This window comes from Rhineura floridana, chromosome 4 (genome assembly GCF_030035675.1).
Source record: "Rhineura floridana isolate rRhiFlo1 chromosome 4, rRhiFlo1.hap2, whole genome shotgun sequence".
Classification (NCBI taxonomy): Eukaryota; Metazoa; Chordata; class Lepidosauria; order Squamata; family Rhineuridae; genus Rhineura; species Rhineura floridana.
Genome location: NC_084483.1, coordinates 12,727,616 through 12,746,431, shown reverse-complemented (window position 1 = coordinate 12,746,431; position 18,816 = coordinate 12,727,616). Strand labels below are relative to the sequence as shown.

Below are 18,816 nucleotides of genomic sequence, written 5' to 3'. Positions count from 1 at the left end.
ACACTAGTCACCTACAGCAAAGCATTTCCATTAGCCACACCTGAAAGGGCAATGGGTTGATCTGCCGATCAGCTGCAAAATCTCTTTGAAGCGAATTTAAAAAACAACACATTCCAGCTGATCCCACCAGGTTTGACAGTAAAAAGGGGTGGGTTTGACCCCATTTTCAGAAAAAAGAGGTGGAGATACATTGGAACCAGCAGAAAAGTAAATACATCACTACCTTAAGTTGTTACTTACAGAGGCATGTCCCAGTTAGTCTGATGCATCAGTCCAATGTTGCTGCTTGGCTGTTATTGCAGACTAAGATAGATGATCGTACAAAAATTATTCATAAATTGTTTTTCCATCTTCTCCAATACACTTCTGGTTCACCATTCATCTCCTGCCCCACAGAAAGACAGTGTGTCTTCACTGCTGCCACCAATCTATGACACATTGGTGAAAGATTTGCAGGAGGGTGAACTGATGAGAGACATTTCTGAACATGACAAATGATTCCATTGCCACCTTCATGTTTTGAAGCATGACAAAGATCTGAATCATTAACCCAGGCTTTGCATAGGGAACTCCACACATTACTGTGTTTCCTTGTATTACTGGTCACTTTGAATCAGTGTAACAACTTCATATACAGCTCATGATTACACATTGGTGGGGGAATGGGGTGTGTATGACTACATGCAGATATTACTGGATTTTCATTGGCTATGCTGCCATTTGATCATTTCTTTGCCTTTCACGTTCAGCCAAAACAGTCAACCATAAATGGTGTGGTGTTGTGCATCAGAGTCAGCTCTACCATTAGGCAGGGTGAGGCAGCCACTCAGACAGCAGATTTTGGGTAGCAAGTAACTATTTAATTTACTATTGTTGTATATTAACTACCAGGAAAGGGGAGATTCGCTTATGGGACTTTCTGCATCAGGTACCAAAGTGGTATAATCCTGCTTTAAATGTATAGTATAGATGGGGTCCTGCATTTTTATGGCCTTTGAGCCTTGTTTAGCAGAAAAGTGGGGCATACTTTGTAGTTACTATTATTAACATTTCTTTTCTCTGTACCTGTCCATGCCTATGTGTGTGATATATCTGTCAACTGTGGATAGTGGTGGGGAAGGTCTGTAAGGCAGCAGAAGAACATCTCCCTTAAATGCAGAAGTTCCAGGATTCAATCCTTGGTACCTTCAGGAAGGGCTGGAACTGGGAGAGACTCCTGTCTGAACCACCTACCAGGCAGTGTAGACAGCACTGACTAGGTAGATCAATGGTTGAACTCAGCAAAGGGAAAGCCTATGTACCACAATACATCTATTAGTTTTTAAGGTGCCACAAAACAATTTCTTTCTGTTGCAATAGCTAGCCCTTTGGACTGTGTTCTTATCATTGTATACATCTGAGCTTTCCATACAGCTATGACTGGATCTCTTACATATCGTTATTGTCAACAATTAAAATGGAATAAACTCTGGTCAAGTTAGTGTACCTATTGTTTGATCAGGATTATGTATGTTCATTTGGAATAGGAAAAATTATTCTAGCAGCACACATTAAAGTAAAGGTGTCCCCACACTTGTAGTGCGAGTCATTTCCGACTCTTAGGGTGACGTCTGGTGACATTTACTAGGCAGACCATATATATGGGGTGGGATTGCCAGTTCCGTCCCCGGCCTTTCTTTACCCCCCAGCATATGCCGACCGACCACGGATGGATGGAAGGCTGAGTGGACCTTGACCCCTTTTACCGGAGATTCGACTTCCTCCTTCCGTTAGGAATCGAACTCCGGCTGTGAGCAGAGCTTCGGCTGCATTACCACCGCTTACCACTCTGCGCCACAGAGGATCAGCACACGTTAGAAAAGCATTAAAATGATAGGTTCCAAGTAAAGCTTTATTCCTGATATTTTTGGTAGACATTTTTTCATCTACTGATCTGCAATTCTGACATAAGCAGAACAGGATGCTGGACTAGATGGCCCTTTGGCTTGATCCAGCAGGACTCTTCTGACACTCTTATGTGTCTCTGCATGTCTGTGTGCGATATATCTGATAGTAACAGGTAAGGCATCTGGTGAGCCACTGCGAGACCTGGATGTTGGCCTCCATGGCCTGATCAAGCAGGGCTCCCCTTACGTTCACTTCATGCAGGTGGGGGAGTGGGCTTGGGACCACGAGGTTGCCATCACGTGCACACTTACTAGCGAGCAAGCCCCCTTGAAGTCAACGCAACTTGCTTCTGAGCAAGCACGCACAGGATCGGAATGGAAGCACGTCTATCCGTCTTGAAAACCCCGCAAGACTCTTCCTCTTTGGCTCAGCCAGGCGCTGCGAAGGAGCTGCAAGCACTTGCAGGAGACGTCTGGACTCTTCAGAAAGCTCCGCCTGACTTGCTCGCTTGTTCTTACCTGCCTGCCTGCTGGTGCCAGACAGGGAGGAGACTGAGGACTCTCGAGCCGCAGCCGGGCTTGCGTTCCGCACGATGCCCGCCTGCGGGGCCCTCTAGGGCAGCAAGAGGAGAACGCAGATAAGCGAGGCATCTGCGCCGGCTCCAGTAGCTCCTAGGGCCCCGCCACCCTGAGGGTGGGGCCGGCTGGGAAAAGGCACCTCCTCCCCTGGTGCTGTTGGGACCTGCAGGAAGCAGCTACTCTTGGACGGGAGAGGCGGCAGCGGCGGCGCCCAGCTCAGGAGGAGTAAGTGAGTGGTGGGTGGTGGATCTGAGCACGATCAAAGACTTATCAGGTAGGGATCATCTCAATCTGGGACAGCCCTTATGGACTTTATTGATGCCAACGGGCTCGCGATTTCTCTTGCTGCCTAGCAAAGGAAACGCCGTTTGGAAGAGGCAGCAAGGCCGTTCCAGAGGATGGGGAATGAGCTGTGCCTGTGCGGGAGAGTTTTATTCCAGAGGAAGGGAGCGGTGTTACTCTGTTGCAACAATAAGTCTGTTAGCCCTTACAGTGGCTCTGTATAACGTATAGTTATTTGTACACAGCTTGAAGGGCTTTTTAACTTTTAATTATCGATAGATATACATTTATGATTATGTCAGATAATGCCTTGGAGGTGGAAATCCTTCCTCACCTCACCGGTAGGAAACAGAGACGTGGTTTTTGAGTGCCAGTATTTCCTTCCGCTAGAACACCTTAGAACAACTGTAGAGTAATGGGGTTTTTAAAGAAAAAGGCAAGGCACTCAAAAAAATATGACCACAAAGGACAGCTGGAATACTGACTGGGCTAGATGAAGAGGTGCGGATTTTCTTGGTGGTGTGGTTGTTGTCGGGTCATGGGGTTCAGTAAAATAATAGTTCATACATGCTCCTTGGAATTTAATTGATTTTTCCTGTTGGGGGAGTAAGGGGATTGCATGGATTGCACTGAATGAGGTGCCCCAGAAAGGACGTCCCCACTAAAAGCCACCATATAACCTTCACTCTAAAATATATAATGCCATTTAAAAATTAATGTTCCCTGTTTTTGGAAAGCATCTTCATTATAGGGCCTCAGTTATAACTAAGACTAACGGATTTCATTTGAGCCTTTAAAGACTGAGCAGCACAGGTGTGTGGGGGGTATAACTTATTGTTTTGATTTTTTTTTCTTTATTGTAATTCTGAAACACTCAGTAAAAGTAAAATATTACATTTATATCCCCCCTCCTCCAAGGAACTCAAGGCAGCATACATGGTGTTCCCCCCCCTTTATTCTCACAACAATCCTGTGAGGTAGGTCAGGCAGGGATGGTGTGATTGGCCCAAGATCACCCAGGGGCTTTACAGATGAGTGTGGGTTTGAACCTAGGTATCCCCAGTCTTAGTCCAATACTCTAACTACTACACTAGATTTGGTGTGGCAGAAGTACTAAACTCTACTTTTCAGAAACAAGGGCTGGGACAAGATGTCTATTCCCAGCTCCCTAGAGCAGTTCCGTAGCAGTATCTAAACTGGGACCCAGTACTCCAGCTGAAGCTTAACCAGTACTAAGATAGATCAATGGAGAAACAATATAGTACATGGATGATTAGGTGCGTGGTGGTGTCCAGACCAGACAGAAAATGGGAATACAAGTTCAATATTACTGTAGGAAGAGCCCTGCTGGAACAGACCAGAGGCCTATGTAGTCCGGCATCCTGTTTCCCACAGTGGCCAGCCAGATGCAGGCCCAGCGCCAGCAGGCAGCCAGGTTGGATGCTGGCCCAAGGGCCCAGGAGCTCAAAGGGGCCACTTACCACCACCAGCACCGGGCCTGGTGATCTCCTCCTGCCTCCCTTTTTCATTGCTGTGGGGGCTTGCCAGCACCGCTACCACCACTATCTCCTCCTCAGCGTTCACCCATCCCTTCAGTGGCTGGAGGCCCCAGATGTTCTGCCACAAGCCCTTCTGCAGCTAACACTGCCCAGAAACATACCAGGCCCGCCTGCACAGAAGGAGCCTCCATGGCCCAGGAAACTTCACCTCATGGACACTGTCGCTGGTACGGTATCCGTGAGGCGAAGCTTCCCACTCTATGGAGGCCTGACGTGTTTCTGGTGGCGGTGGCTGAAGAAGGGCTCACAGCAGTGCACCCAGAGCCTCAAGCAGCTGAATGGATAGGCTAGGCGCTGAGGAGGTCACTGCGGGGGTCGCAGTGCCAGTGCGCACCTGCAGCAATGAAGATGGGCGGCTGGAGGAGGTGACCAGGCCTGGCACTGGTGGTAGTGAGGGGCTCACTGTGCCCGAGGGCCCCTAGAAACCTGGAATTGGCCCTGACCAGTTGCCACTGGACAGCCCACTTCCTGATCATAGCATTTCTTAAGAGTATGCCCCGACTTGGTAACAAGATGTAGTATTTGCCATTTTCAGAGGGAATTGTAAATGAGGTGGTGTCAAGCTGTGCTGCATTTCTCATGAATGTGTCCATGTGAAATTCAGGGGGTGAAGTCACATTGTCCTGAAAGCAATGTGGTAATCTGGTTTCTGTCATCTCTGCCTTAAATTAGGTGTCATACCCATGTAATTGATGTAAGCAAAATACATTGCCACTTCCCCCCCTTTGTTTCTTTTGTTTTTGCACAGATGTTGACTTGTCTTCCATTCTTGAGTCTCTGGAATTTTCACTAGCAATATGACTTCTTCAAATGTGTATGGCTCCAGTTCCTGGGAGCTCATTGTTGCTATTGATCACCAATATGGAGGAGAACAAAAAGAAATCATCCTTCAAGTATCAGGAGATCTTCACATTGGAGGAGTGATGCTCAGGCTTGTAGAACAAATTAGTGAGTCTGAAGATAGTTACTTTTCCATATATGGAATCTTTAAGGCACCACGGCAGAGTGTTTCAATTAATTTAAAAGAACCCCAGATTAATTCTTTCCTTATATGGGCAGCTTGTCCTATTTTCTCTATGCAGTTCAAATTAGAAGCATCTGACCAATTCTCTTAAGGCCACATTTCCACATTACAGTAAGCCATAGTTTCTGGCTTATTGCAGTTTACCCATGAATGAGCAGCGTTCTGGTGCATGCTGCCGAATCACTTCTCCCGTGGCATGACTGGGAAGCCGCAATTAAGCTTGGCTTTCGGGGATTGTGGACTGCTGCTCCCTAACAAACCAAAATCTGAAAACCAACAGCAAACCACAGATTAAAAGTAGTTCACAGATTGTGGCTTGCTAGGGAACAACAAACAACAATTCCAGTTCAGACATAACAGGGAAGCCGAGCTTAATTGCGACCACCTAGTTTGTTTGTGCTGGGGAGGACCAAAGCAGGAGCAATTGGGAAGCATGCACCAGCACACTACTAGTTCACAGCAAACCATGATTAACCAGAAACCATGGCAATCACACACACTTTTATGTTGTAGTTCAGAGAAGGGGAGCAGCAGCTGAAGCAACTTCTGCTCTTTCTTCCCTTCCCCAAACTGCTGTGAAAGCAAGAGAATTCCTGTTTCCTTCCTACCCTCTGTGCATTCTAGAGGGCTTAGGATAGAGGCGGAGTTTCCTCTCACTTTTGCAGGAGTTTGGAGATAGGAAGGAAGAGCCGGGAAACCTCCTCAAAGCCCTCTGTGTAGGCCGGAGGAAGGGGAGGAAGCAGGGAGTTGGTAGTGAGGACAGATTAGAGAACAGATGTTTTGGGATTTAGGGCAGGCCCTACCATTAGACAGAGTGAGATAACTGATTTTGGGTGTGATGAAAGGACAGCAGGTTTTAGTTTTTTGTTTTGTTTTGACTGTATTTTTTGCTCCCTGTTGTTGTTGTTATGTGCCTTCAAGTCGATTATGACTTATGGCGACCCTATGAATCAGCGACCTCCAACAGAATCTGTCATGAACCACCCTGTTCAGATCTTGTAAGTTCAGGTCTGTGGCTTCCTTTATGGAATCAATCCATCTCTTGTTTGGTCTTCCTCTTTCTCTACTCCCTTCTGTTTTTCCCAGCATTATTGTCTTTCCTAGTGAATCATGTTTTCTCATGATGTGTCCAAAGTATGATAACCTCAGTTTCATCATTTTAGCTTCTAGTGATAACTCTGCTTTAATTTGTTCTGACACCCAATTATTTGTCTTTTTCGCAGTCCATGGTATCTGCAAAGCTCTCCTCCAACACCACATTTCAAAGGAGTTGATTTTTCTCTTATCCGCGTTTTTCACTGTCCAACTCTCACATCCATACATAGAGATCGGGAATACCATGGTCTGAATGATCCTGACTTTAGTGTTCAGTGATACATCTTTGCATTTGAGGACCTTTTCTAGTTCTCTCATAGCTGCCCTCCCCAGTCCTAGCCTTCTTCTGATTTCTTGACTATTATCTCCATTTTGGTTAATGACTGTGCCGAGATATTGATCATCTTTGACAAGTTCAATGTCCTCAATGTCCTCATTGTCAACTTTAAAGTTACATAAACCTTCTGTTGTCATTACTTTTAGACTTTTTAACGTTCAGCTATAGTCCTACTTTTGTGCTTTCCTCTAACTTTCATCAGCATTCGTTTCAAATCGTTACTGGTTTCTGCTAGTAGTATAGTATCATCTGCATATCTAAAATTATTGATATTTCTCCTTCCAATTTTCACACCTCCTCCATCTTGGTCCAATCCTGCTTTCCGTGTGATATGTTCTGCGTATAGATTAAACAAATAGGGTAATAAAATACACCCCTGTCTCACACCCTTTCCAATTGGGAGCCAATCAATTTCTCCATATTGTGTCCTTACAGTAGCCTCTTATGCAGAGTATAGGTTGCGCATCAGGACAATCAGCTGCTGTGGCACCCCCATTTCTTTTAAAGCATTCCATAGCTTTTCCTTCTCTCTTTAACCATTTTAAGAGTTTCTTCAGTCATTCATTGAAGTCTTTCTCTCTTTTTAACTAGAGGTATTGTCTTTTTGCATTCTTCCCTGATAATGTCTCTGACTTCACTCCATAGCTCTTCTGGTTCTCTGTCAACTAAGTTTAAAGCCTCAAACCTGTTCCTTATTTGATGTTTATATGCTCCTGGGATGTTATTTAAATTGTATTTTGGCATTATGATTGCTTTGTTGTTCTTTAGCTTTACTCTGATTTTCACTATGACCAGTTCATGATCTGTACCGCAGTCTGCTCCTGGTCTTGTTTTGGCAGAAAGTATGGAACTTCTCCATCTTCTGCTACCAATTATATAATCAATTTGATTCCTATATTGACCATTTGGTAACGTCCACATGTACAGTTGTCTTTTCGGTTGCTCAAAAAATGTGTTGGCAAGAAACAAATCATTGGCTTCACAGAATTCAGTAAGTTTTTCTCCTGCTTCATTTCTGTCTCCTAAGCCCCATTTCCCCACAATTCCTAGTTCTTCTCTGTTCCCTAGTTTTTCATTCCAGTCCCCCATGATTATCAGCACATCTTGTTTTGGTGTGTGACCTATTTCTTCCTGTACTTCTGCGTGAAATCGCTCCGATTCCTCTTCTTCTGCATTTGCTGTTGGAGCATAGACTTGGATGATGGTTATGTTAATAGGTTTCCCGTTTAATCTCATTGATATCACTCACTCAGACCTTGCGTTGTGGCTCCTAATTGCTTTTGCTACATCACTTCTCACTATTAAAGCAAGCCCATTTCTTCTTACTTTCTCATTTCCTGCCTAAGATATTTTGTAGTTGCCTGATTGAAAATGTCCCATTCCCATCCTTTTTAATTCAGTCACACCAAGTATTGTAATGTTGATACGTTCCATTTCTTGCTTGACAATTTCTAACTTTCCCTGGTTCATGCTTCTCACATTCCATGTTCCTATTTTGTGTGTCGTACAACTCAGGACTCTCCTTTCGCGTCTGTGTGCATCAGCCTCTGAGGCTTCATTTCGGCTTTGACCCAGCTGCGTCATTAGTCACAGCGCTACTCATACTTGTCCTTTGTTCTTCCCCAGTAGCTCAGTGAGTGCCTTCTGACCTGGGGGTCTCATCTTCCAGCACTATCTCATGTTGCCTTTTGGATACTCTGTTCATGGTTTTGGTGGTAAGAGGTATTCAGAGATGGTTTACCATTGCCTTCTGAGTCTGCACACATCTTAGTCTGGTGTCTCAGCTTTGACCATTCCGCCTTGGGTGCCCCTGCTAGGATTCTAGCCTAGACCTTGCTCCCAGAGAAAGGTGCTTATGGGATTTTCTGTCTCCAGTGCCAAAGCAACTTGGCTAGACCTGGGTACTATGGCCATGAGTTGGAGTGGGTACCATTTGCTGTTCTACTACAGGCAGCAAAATGTCTTGGGCCAACGCTATGTGGAACCCTCGTACCATGTCATAATTTAATTGTTTTTGTGTATCGGGACCTGAGCGTCCATTCATGATGGCTGCTTTGGAATGTAGAATGGAGAGCAGGGACTGAATTCACCAGGTAAATGTGGTAAAGCAGACAGGAAGGGAATGGAAAATGTTAGGATTAGGAAGGAACCCAAAAATAATCTATGTCATCAAATTATATGCCTGTAAAATGTAGAGGAAGGGTGATTTAAGTAATTTGTCCATCACAAAACAGAAGGAGAAAATATGCTAAGGTCATCTGGCCTTGGGGACACCATTTTTTAACACATCTTCACCCCACCCTTTCTCCAAAGAACTGTGGGTGATATGCATCGGGTGGTCAGAAGATACATTGGGATAGATTGGTAGGTTGCTGGATGATTGGCAAGAGTGTCAGCTGATTGTTAGGGCTTTAAAGTGCCATGCACCACACAGGGCAAAAACGAGTCACCTGATCTCAGGTGATTGATAGGTGGATGGCCTTGCCCACCTATCAAAGTTGGCTTGTGGGGGATGGGGGAAATAAGGATCTGGCCTACAACTTCCATCATCCATGACCATTGGCCAATACAATTTAGCATGTTATTAATGCTCGTGCTTGGCGTTGTTGTCTTTCCTAGGCATATCACAGGACTGGTCAGACTATGCCCTTTGGTGGGAGCAAAAGCAGTGCTGGCTTCTAAAAACTCACTGGACACTGGATAAATATGGGGTGCAGGCAGATGCCAAGCTGCTGTTCACTATTCAGCACAAAATGCTGCGGCTTCGCCTGCCGAGCATGAAAACTGTGAGACTGAATGTTAGCTTTTCATCGGTGGTGTTCAAAGTAGTTGGAGACATCTGCAAGACCCTTGGTAAGTATGGAGACCGTTGACTCTCAAAGATTCTGATTATTTATACTTGGTGGCCCAAAACTGTGTTGCTAGCATGATTAGGAACATATATGCCAAGTCAGACCATTGGTCCTTTTAGTTCAAAGTTCTCCAGGGTTTCAGGCAAGGGTCAGGCATTGAACCTGGGACCTTCTGTGTGCAAATCCCATGTTCTACTGCTGAGCTACATCCCTCGTTTTGATTCTAACCCATGTACAAATATCCTTGTACCCCCTTCCATTTCTGTCACCTTGTGGTTGGCTCTCCATGAAATTACTTCAGTTGCAAAGAATTGAAACTGAACAGCAACCGGCTTTGGTAAATTTTGCCCTGAGTTGTTTGATGCAGGTTATAATTCTTCATACTGTTTGATGAGGAATGAATGAATAAATGTTGTGTTTCTATAAAGAACATTTGCTGCTTCGGTTACCTATACCTACCTATAGATATTCTATACTGTTTATTTAAGTGGATTAATCCCAAGCTAGACAAATTATATCCTTAATACTAGACAGAAGTTGCCAACAACATGCATGGTATCCCCTGCATACTCCAGGACTTTGCAAGCATGCAACTTTCAGTTGCAACCCTCATTGCTCCCAAAAAGTTCTCCCAAACTGAACGGGGAAGGCCACTTTCCAGAGCAGCATGAGGAGGAAATACTGCCCTTATCCCCTGTGCATAAAGTGTTTTCTGCTCATGTACGGGACGTTGGATCTCACCCATTAACTGTGATTTACAGTCAGTTTTTCATACAGCAAAGAAGCCTCTTTATTTTCTGGAAAGCATCCCTCTTTCCTTCTCCTGACACTGCATTGTAGATTGCTTTTGATACTGCTATGGGCAGTGTTTCAGTGACGGCTTATGGTGTGGTACAATTAGCTTCTGTTGCATGGAAGGATCTGCTCTATGTGCTTCTTTAGATCAGAGCTACAATTTGGAGTCACAAAGAATTTTTTTTGAGAATGTCCATGTGTGTATGAAGCTGCCTTATGCTGAGTCAGGCCAATGTTCCATGTAGACCATAATTTTCTACATTGCTCATCAGTGGCTATCCAAAATCTCAGGCAAAGTCTTTCATGTTATTTGCTGCCTGATCCTTTTGATTGGAGATGCCAGGGATTCAATCTGGAATCTTCTAGTTATGGTCCTCAAACCAGACCAAGACCGTCTGCTTCCTGCGGTAAATGACAAGATGGTGCCTCCATCCTGCCTCCTGCTCCATGTTGGCAAGGTAACTGAACTGGCTATTGAATCTTACTTCAGTACTGGTGGTGAGACAGCATCTTCAATCACATCTGAGGTTAAGCCAAGGACAATCCTTGGCTTCAGATTGTGGTTTGCTTGGAGCAAAACAAACCACGATCCCTGGTTTGGATATAACACTGAGCCAAGGATTGTGGTTTGTTGCTCATGCTAGGTGAGGAGCGAAGTGGGAGTCATCTTTTCGTTGATGGTAAACCACAAACCGTGGCTTACCATTATGTATGAACATTCTCATTATATCTAAAATGAATCACAAATGTATTCATTTGTTTACGTGAAGCAGACGTAGATTATCAAGTGAAGTCTTCTCTTTTAATACATGTGTGTATATCCAAATTTTACTCTTTGTGCTATGATCTATACTATTGGCTTGTGTCAATTCTATTGTTCATTGTATATTTTGCAGATTAAATTAGGCAAAATCATGAAGCAGTTTACTCACCGAATTGTATCAGTAAGAATAAGATCAGAGACATTATTTTAGTACTCAAGTCAGATATATTTTGTGAAATTTTGAACATTTATAAACCACACAATCATATTAAAAGTTCAAGTTACTGTTACTAGATGAAATTAGTGAGGCATCCACCATGAGCAAGGGCTTCTTGGTAACAGCACCAGATTCCCTCCCCCGATTGGTATGCCAAGTTCCCACACTACCCTTTTGAGTGTTTGGCGGGCTCTCCGGAAGAGTTTTGGCGGTATTGCCTGGTTTTTAGACTTCATTGACATCTATTAGTGCAACAGTAGTATTATTTATCTCTATATGGTGTTGCTTTGGATCTTATTGTTATCCACGCTTGCTTTCATGTTTCCAGTCGTGCATTCAATATTTTATTGGTTGTTTTTGTTGTTGTGAGCAGCCTTGAAATTTATTTTCATGAAGAAAAGTGGAATGCGTTAGTACAATGAAAGTATGGATCTAACTTTAAAGAGAGATTAGGAGGAGTGGTTCTAAAACAGTCAAAGTAGTAGTGATAAACTTAGTGCACTGTCCTCATACTGCTTGCCTGGTACAAATTTCATTGAGTTCAATAGAGTTTGCATTGACAAGGCAGCTTGAGGTTGCTACCTGAACCCAGTAAGACTGCTTTAAGACCATGAATTTCAGAATTACCGTAGTGTGTATCGTTCACGTCTTCAGTGGCTTGTGAATTAATGCATGCACTGCCTGGAGATGGAATTTGTCACCCCAAGCCATATTAACAGCTGTGCCGTTCACAACTTAAATTCCCAGTACATGACTGCAAACATGTCTTGAGTGTCACAATTACTATGATGAAAGCCCCAGATATTGCTCAACTGGAATTTGGCTCTCAAGTCTTCCTAACCACAAATAATAGTTATGGAGTAGATAAATTAGTTCAGCCTGCAGGAGATACATATGACTGAATTCACAGAATAAAAGCATTGTTTCCTACAAGGCCATAATTAAAAAAGAAGAAAAAGTAGGAAGTACATAACAACGGATGGCGTTTTTATACTTCTGCAATGATATCCACAGTTAGCTCTATTGCTTAAGTTGACTGAAGAAGGAAAATAAGATAATTTCATACACAATGGACCATGTTCTTTATGCACATCCACAGAGGCAACCCTACAAGTGTAATCTCTGCATACTGGTCAGACAGACAATTGGAATGTTCCTAGACAGTGGGACAGCACAAATATTTCTTGTTTAAATTGCCAGCTCATAGGTATTCAGTATCAGCTGATTTTAATTTGTTTTCACGATTTGTATTTTTTAACTATGTTTATAATTGTTATCATTTTTAAACTATAATTTTAAACTATAATTTTTCAATATTAATAGAAATTTAATATTAATTTAATTTAAACAAAAAAGCTAAAATGTTTGCTGCCCTTCAGTATGTCCAAGGAGGGTTACAAATAAGATAACATAAGCATAGATGGCACCCCAAACCAGTATTGCAGGGTCAATCAAACTTTCATTGCTTTAGTTTTCGTTGATTATACCTGAGGAATCGTGACTAGGTGTGACTGACAGCAGATGCATATGGTCAGGAATGTATTCTCTGAGCTTTAGTCGGTTTGCTGGCTGCAGCCCTGTTTGGAGTAAGTGAACCTTGCTTCAGTGACACATATTCCAGTTACATCCAGGCTAGAGTACTGCAGGGTGCTCTACATGGGGTGTCCTTTAAAGACAGTGCAGAAACTTTCAATGGGATAGAGTATGGTAACAAGAATGCTTCTGGGGGCCCGGTGATCAGAACACTTTATGCAGTTTGTGAACCAGTTATATTAGATGCCTGTTTCTTTCCAGGCCAAATGTAAAGTGCTGGTCTTAGCCTTTGAAGCCCTAAATGGTTTGGGGTCAGGTTATCTAAAGAGCTGCCTGCACCCCTATGAGCCTGAAATTTACGATCAGCTTCTGAGGCCTTGTTCTCTGGCATGTTGGTAAGAGAAGTGAGGTTCCAGCTCACAAAAAGGATGTCTTTTCTAGAACCATGGTTTGTATTTTTTGTATACAAATTCCCCTGTGGGAAACCAGAGGTTCCCTAGTACTATAAATGCTTATACCAGGGGTTGCCAACGTGGCACCAATGGGCACAATGGCACCCTTGAAACCTTCCACTAGTGCCCACAAAACCTCTGAGTGCCCCTTGGTCATGAGGTGGTGAGGATGATTACTTTTTTTTCTCTTTTGAAAAGTATATAGTGCCGAAGGAGGAAGTTCCTCTTTCTTCACTTCCTCTTTCAGCTGTATATTATTGTCGTTGTTATTACTATTATTATTTGTTAATCACTCTTACTCACAGAAGTGAACTAAAGCAATTTACATTAAAACTAGCTAAAGCAAACACAACCAATGAAAAACAAAAAAACACATCTATACAAATAAAGGACAGGTCTCCAGATACCATTCATCCTTGAAAAATGTGTGCTTTTCAAGGCTCAGATTAATTCTACTGTATCCAGCTTTTAGCCAGATTCATTGGAAAAGAGTAGTGTGTATGTGTGTGCACTCTCTCTCTCTTTCAACCTCTTGGGGAGGAGGGGGAGAGAAGTGACCAGAAGGGGTGGCATCCTTGACCCTCACTCAGAAATCTAAATATGCTCATGGGCCTAAAAAAGTTGGCGAGCCTGCAAGGTGTGACTTTCAAACAGTCCAATGCTGCACTTTGAAGTCCCAACAGTCGGAGCTTGAAAGCGCAGCATCACCTGATGTCACTATGATACCAGGTGATGACAGATGGGTGCCCCCATCCACCTGTCAGGTTTGGCCTGCCAAGAGATGGGGAAATCTCGATCTGACCTACCGGCCAGAAAAGGTCCCCCACCCCTGCCTTATATTGATGAGGGAGACCTTAAGTTCTCCTAGGTCCCTTTGACAGAATACAGGTAATAGTTCTTCCTGTGTAACTCTCTTTGTGTCAGGTCTACACTGAGTTGAACTTTTTTGTCAACCATTTCTACCCAACGACACATACAGATTAATGAGCTCTTGTATTACAGTTTGTTTTTCTTGTTTTGTTGATCCTATTTTTGATCTTTCAGTTGAAAACACTCACTAAGGGTAGTTTAAAAAAAGTAAACATAAAAAATTGACAGGTACCAGGGACAGGGCTTTCTTTTTCCCATTTGTCCCTCTCATTGTTGACTTTTTGAGAAAGCTCGTAAGACATTTTTGTGTCAATCTGCATTTGATCAACTGTTGTATAGCATGGTTTTAAATCCAAGGTTTTATATAGCACTGTGTTTCTTAGTGAATTTATTATTAATTTCTTGTATGCTGCCTTGTGAGGGCAGCGTGCCCCGATACACAGTTTTAAAATCCTTTCATAAATAAATACATTTAAAAATGATCATGCCCGTTGTTTCTGGAAGGGCTGAGGTCAACATTGCACCTAATAAGTTGCTATTTAATGAAAGGCCTTTGGTGAATACAACACCATTAGACTAAGGGTGGTGGGGCAGGTTTGTGGAGTGATTATATATAGAGAGAGACCAAGTAAATGAAACTAAAGTTGAAACAAATGAAATTGCAGTTACTCTGAATGTAAGATCTACCACCGCGGCCCCATAAACAAGCTCTTACATTTATTAAGCATGTTTTATTCCAGTTTCTCTGCTTCTTTAACATCTCGTTAGCAATGTGGGTCCCTTCTGCTCGTATTATTTCTAAGATAGCCCCTTTCCTGATATCCAAACTGTCAAAAGTTGAGTTATTGCTGGGAGGGGTTCTGATATTCCTCTTCTCATATGTTTGTGTAAGACACTGGGCAGCAGGGGGACCATGGTAACCAGCACCAGGCCTCCCACTTCCAAGGTGCCGGGCTGGACCTTCCAAAAGAACCCAAACTTGCCCAAGCAGAGGAACCACAAATGAGTAAACCCACCAGCCTTTTTAGTCTGTTCCCTTTGAAGATGTTTCCAGTGGTATCTTCTAAAACTGTGTTCCAGGTATTAGACAGCCGGAAGAACTTTCTCTGCTGAAACCACCAGAAGACGCAAAAAAGAAAAAGAGAAAAGAAAAAGAAAAGGAACCAGTCATAGAAGATATTTTAAATCTGCACAGCTCTCCAGTGAGTTTGGGATTGCCAGGTAATAGCCCAATAAACATTGTTTATTTACTTACTTACTGGGTACCAGCAATGTGCATAGTGTTTCACAGAACAGAAATGAGGAGAGGGGTCCCTGTCCTGAGGAGCTTGCAATCTTAAATTTGACCTGAGGGAAGGAATATGCATTGAGTTCAATTACACGTATGTAGGCTTACTTTCAGTAGGTGATGAGCACTATGGGGCTGTACCAAAAGCCTGGATTAATTTTTCAAACTTTTTATGGTCAAGCAGGTCAATTTTTAAAAAGGATTTAGGTTGGGGTCCCCAGCGTAGCACCCATTAAACTGGTTCCTGAGTTCAAAAAGGCAGCAATACAGGCTGGAGGGAATCAATTGTCTTAGCAGCAACAGTTTGCCAGAAGACAACAGAGAGAGGCAGCAGAGATCTTGGGCATCTTCTTGTCTTGCTCTTTACTCAACAAGGCCTCAGGCAGAGGACTACTGTTGGGTTCATGTTCTGTCAGGAGGTAGGGCAAGGAGAGGTTAGTTCTAGAGCTGTGCACAAAATGGCCTCCTGAAATTCTCCCCTCAGGCAGAGAAGCTGAGAGGGGCTTTGGTCACATCCACACTATAAAGTACACAATTCCCCCCAAAGAATCTTGGGGATTGTAGTTTGTTACGGGTGCTGGGAATTGTCGCTCTGTGAAGGGTAAACTACTGTTCCCAGGAGTCTTTGGGGGAAGCCATGTGCTTTAAATATATGGTGTGGATGTGACCTGTTTCTCCAGGGGAATGAGAAATTCTCTCAACAGTTTCTCAAGGGTGGGCGCTCACTATTGGCAATGGTAGGAGAACATCTCTGGTTTTCATGGAAGATTTTGTTTTGCTGCTGCTACTGCTGTTGACAACCTGGCTGCCATTTTGCATCCACCACAGTCCCTCAGACGTAGTGCCATTCTGGGGTACTGGAGGATGGGAAATGATGGCCAACAAAACAAAATAGGGGGGTGAAATATAATTGCCCAAAATTCTGCAGTGTGGCCTTCTTTCCTTGGGGGAAGGGGGTGAGAAACAGAAAATCACAGCAAGTTTTATAGCAAAATGTCTTCTGAGAAATTTCTACTCAGGTCTAGTTTGTTTCCAGTTGGACTTGTCTTCCCTACTGCAGTCTCTCACCAATTCCCCTCAGGATTGGCCTGCTGGAAAAGGGACAGCTGTAGTCTGGTGGATTAGCTATAGTCCAGGGAAAGGGTTTTCCTCGGTGGCCTGGGCTCCTCTTCTTCCTAGCAGTACTCTCTGACTAGTATCATTGATCACTTGCAGTGGAAGCCAAAAATCCTAGAAAGCCAGGAAGAGGAGCCAAGTAGGTCACTGAATGGCAGTAACTCACGCAGGCAAAGGAGCAGGGGCCTGGCCTAGAAATAAGGACACAGCTCACAGACTTGGCCAATGGACAGCAGTCAAATGTGAGCATGTCAATGAGGTCATAATATAACCAGTTCTGACTGAATCACAAAGTGCTTTTCTTAGGAAAGCAGCAGACTGGCTGATGTGAGTTCAGACCTTGTGACCACTATCATACAGTGTGTTTGAAAGTCCCTTGTGCCAAGCACCTTTGGAACAGACTTCTGAAAAGCATAAAGGCTGCCAGTTTGTACACACTTACAAAAAGCAGGCATGTATAGGTCTGTGTATTCAATAACTGGTTCCTCATTCCTTCACCAGAGGGATAGGGACATTGCCTGATTTCTTTTTTCCTTTGCATGAGTGAATCTGTTTTATGTCAGGGATGGGAGGCCCTGGGGCCCTCCAGATGGCACTCTAACTCCCATGATCCCTGACCATTGATTGGCCATGCTGGTTTGGACTGACAGGAGTTGAAATTCCACATCATTCGGAGGGACATGAGTTCCCCATCCCTGTTTTATATTCAGGGCATTGCACTTATTATCTTACTCTTCAAAACATTAATATTCTGATTTTCCAGATAGGAGAACTGAGCCTGAATTGGTCAAGGGAGGTCACTTCTGAAACAAGTTGGAATTTAAGAGAGACTGCTGGCTGTTTTGACACTGCGTGATGTTGTAGATTGATTGGTGTATTTCCTGTCTTCCTCTTTCAGCAAGTCCCGGCTTCTATAGTAAGACCATGACTCCCATTTATGATCCCGTCAGTGGTACACCTATCTCTTCTACAATCGCATGGTTTGGTGAAAGCCCTCTGGCCAAACAGAACTGGAGCAACCTTGCTTTTAGCCACTCCAACTGTACGCCAGAATCGCTTGCCAAAATGTACCAGTCTCGAACTTTGGTTGACAAAGCAAAACTGAACGCAGGGTAAGGGGTGCTTCTGTTGAGCATCTGGACTAGTCAGTTCGGGCAAGCTAGGAATAGGGTGTGTGTGTGGTGTGTGTGTGTGTGTGTGTGTATTTTCACGCAAGGCGTATTCTTAGCATCTGTTCTGGTTTATGATTATTTTCCCCCCAAGGCATCTTTTATTTGGTGCAAATAGTTACAATAAACTTAAGCCTGTTCGCAGATAATGTTTCTTGCCTATTCAAGCAGTCCTGGCTTTCTTTGGTTGTTAGGACAAATACGTCTGATAGAAACAGCTGTTATTGTGACGATAAGAATAATGGGAGAAGTGGCCTAGGAAATTATTGTCTACTTTATCTGTGATTGTCCAGATCTTCCATTACGTTCACCCTTATGAGTACAGGTATCTAGGGAAAACCAATTAAGTTGGTGTAGGCAAGAAATTATTTCTTGGTTTTATGTATATGCTATTGTTTTAAATTATGTTTGTTTGTGTGTGTGTGTGTGTGTGTGTGTATTGTTATATAAGCAATTGTTCTGTTTTTATATATGTTTTTATTCTAAATCGCTTTGGGATGCCTCATAGAAAGCGATTCATAAATGAATAAAAATAATAGTCCCAAGACTGCATTCATGTGCACATTTACTCAGTGGTAAACACCACTGAATGCAGTGGAGGTTACTTTAGAGTAAATATGACAAGGATTGTATTGCATTGTTCTGGGATTTCTGTCTGGGTGTCTGAATACCAGTAATTATTCAGTATTTTAAAACAGGAGAGAGAACCTACTATATTTAAAATCCGTTTTCTTTAAATTCCAGATCCTGTCATGTTAGTCATCTTTGGGCTGCTTCACATATTAGAACAGACGGCATGACCAATGGCCAAGGATGATGGGAGTTGTAGTCCAACATCTGGAGGACTACAGGTTCCCTATCCTGCCCTGAAAAGTCACTTTAGGATCACAGCCACTGTAGCTCATATGGAAGATGGCTTTCTGCCTACAAAACTCTGTCTCTTACTTGCTGTTCCTTCCTGCCCCATCCCTTGTCTTTCCTCTCTTCTTCCCCATCGCT

The 18,816-nt window shown here is 43.3% G+C and overlaps 1 protein-coding gene across 2 annotated transcripts in view; it reads left to right on the top strand.

Moving 5' to 3' along the window:
• The first annotated feature begins 2,314 nt into the window (after positions 1 to 2,314).
• FERMT1 (FERM domain containing kindlin 1) overlaps positions 2,315 to 18,816 on the top strand; it is a 45,140-nt gene continuing 28,638 nt past the window's right edge. The window contains exons 1-5 of one of the 2 annotated variants that reach the window (XM_061622521.1): positions 2,315 to 2,690; positions 5,055 to 5,254; positions 9,382 to 9,615; positions 15,325 to 15,465; positions 17,547 to 17,760. In XM_061622521.1, the coding sequence (XP_061478505.1) occupies positions 5,104 to 5,254; positions 9,382 to 9,615; positions 15,325 to 15,465; positions 17,547 to 17,760 (740 nt within the window). In that variant the 5' untranslated portion in view covers positions 2,315 to 2,690; positions 5,055 to 5,103. Of the gene's footprint in view, positions 2,740 to 5,054; positions 5,255 to 9,381; positions 9,616 to 15,324; positions 15,466 to 17,546; positions 17,761 to 18,816 lie in introns of both variants that reach the window. The other variant, XM_061622520.1, reaches the window with a different exon arrangement.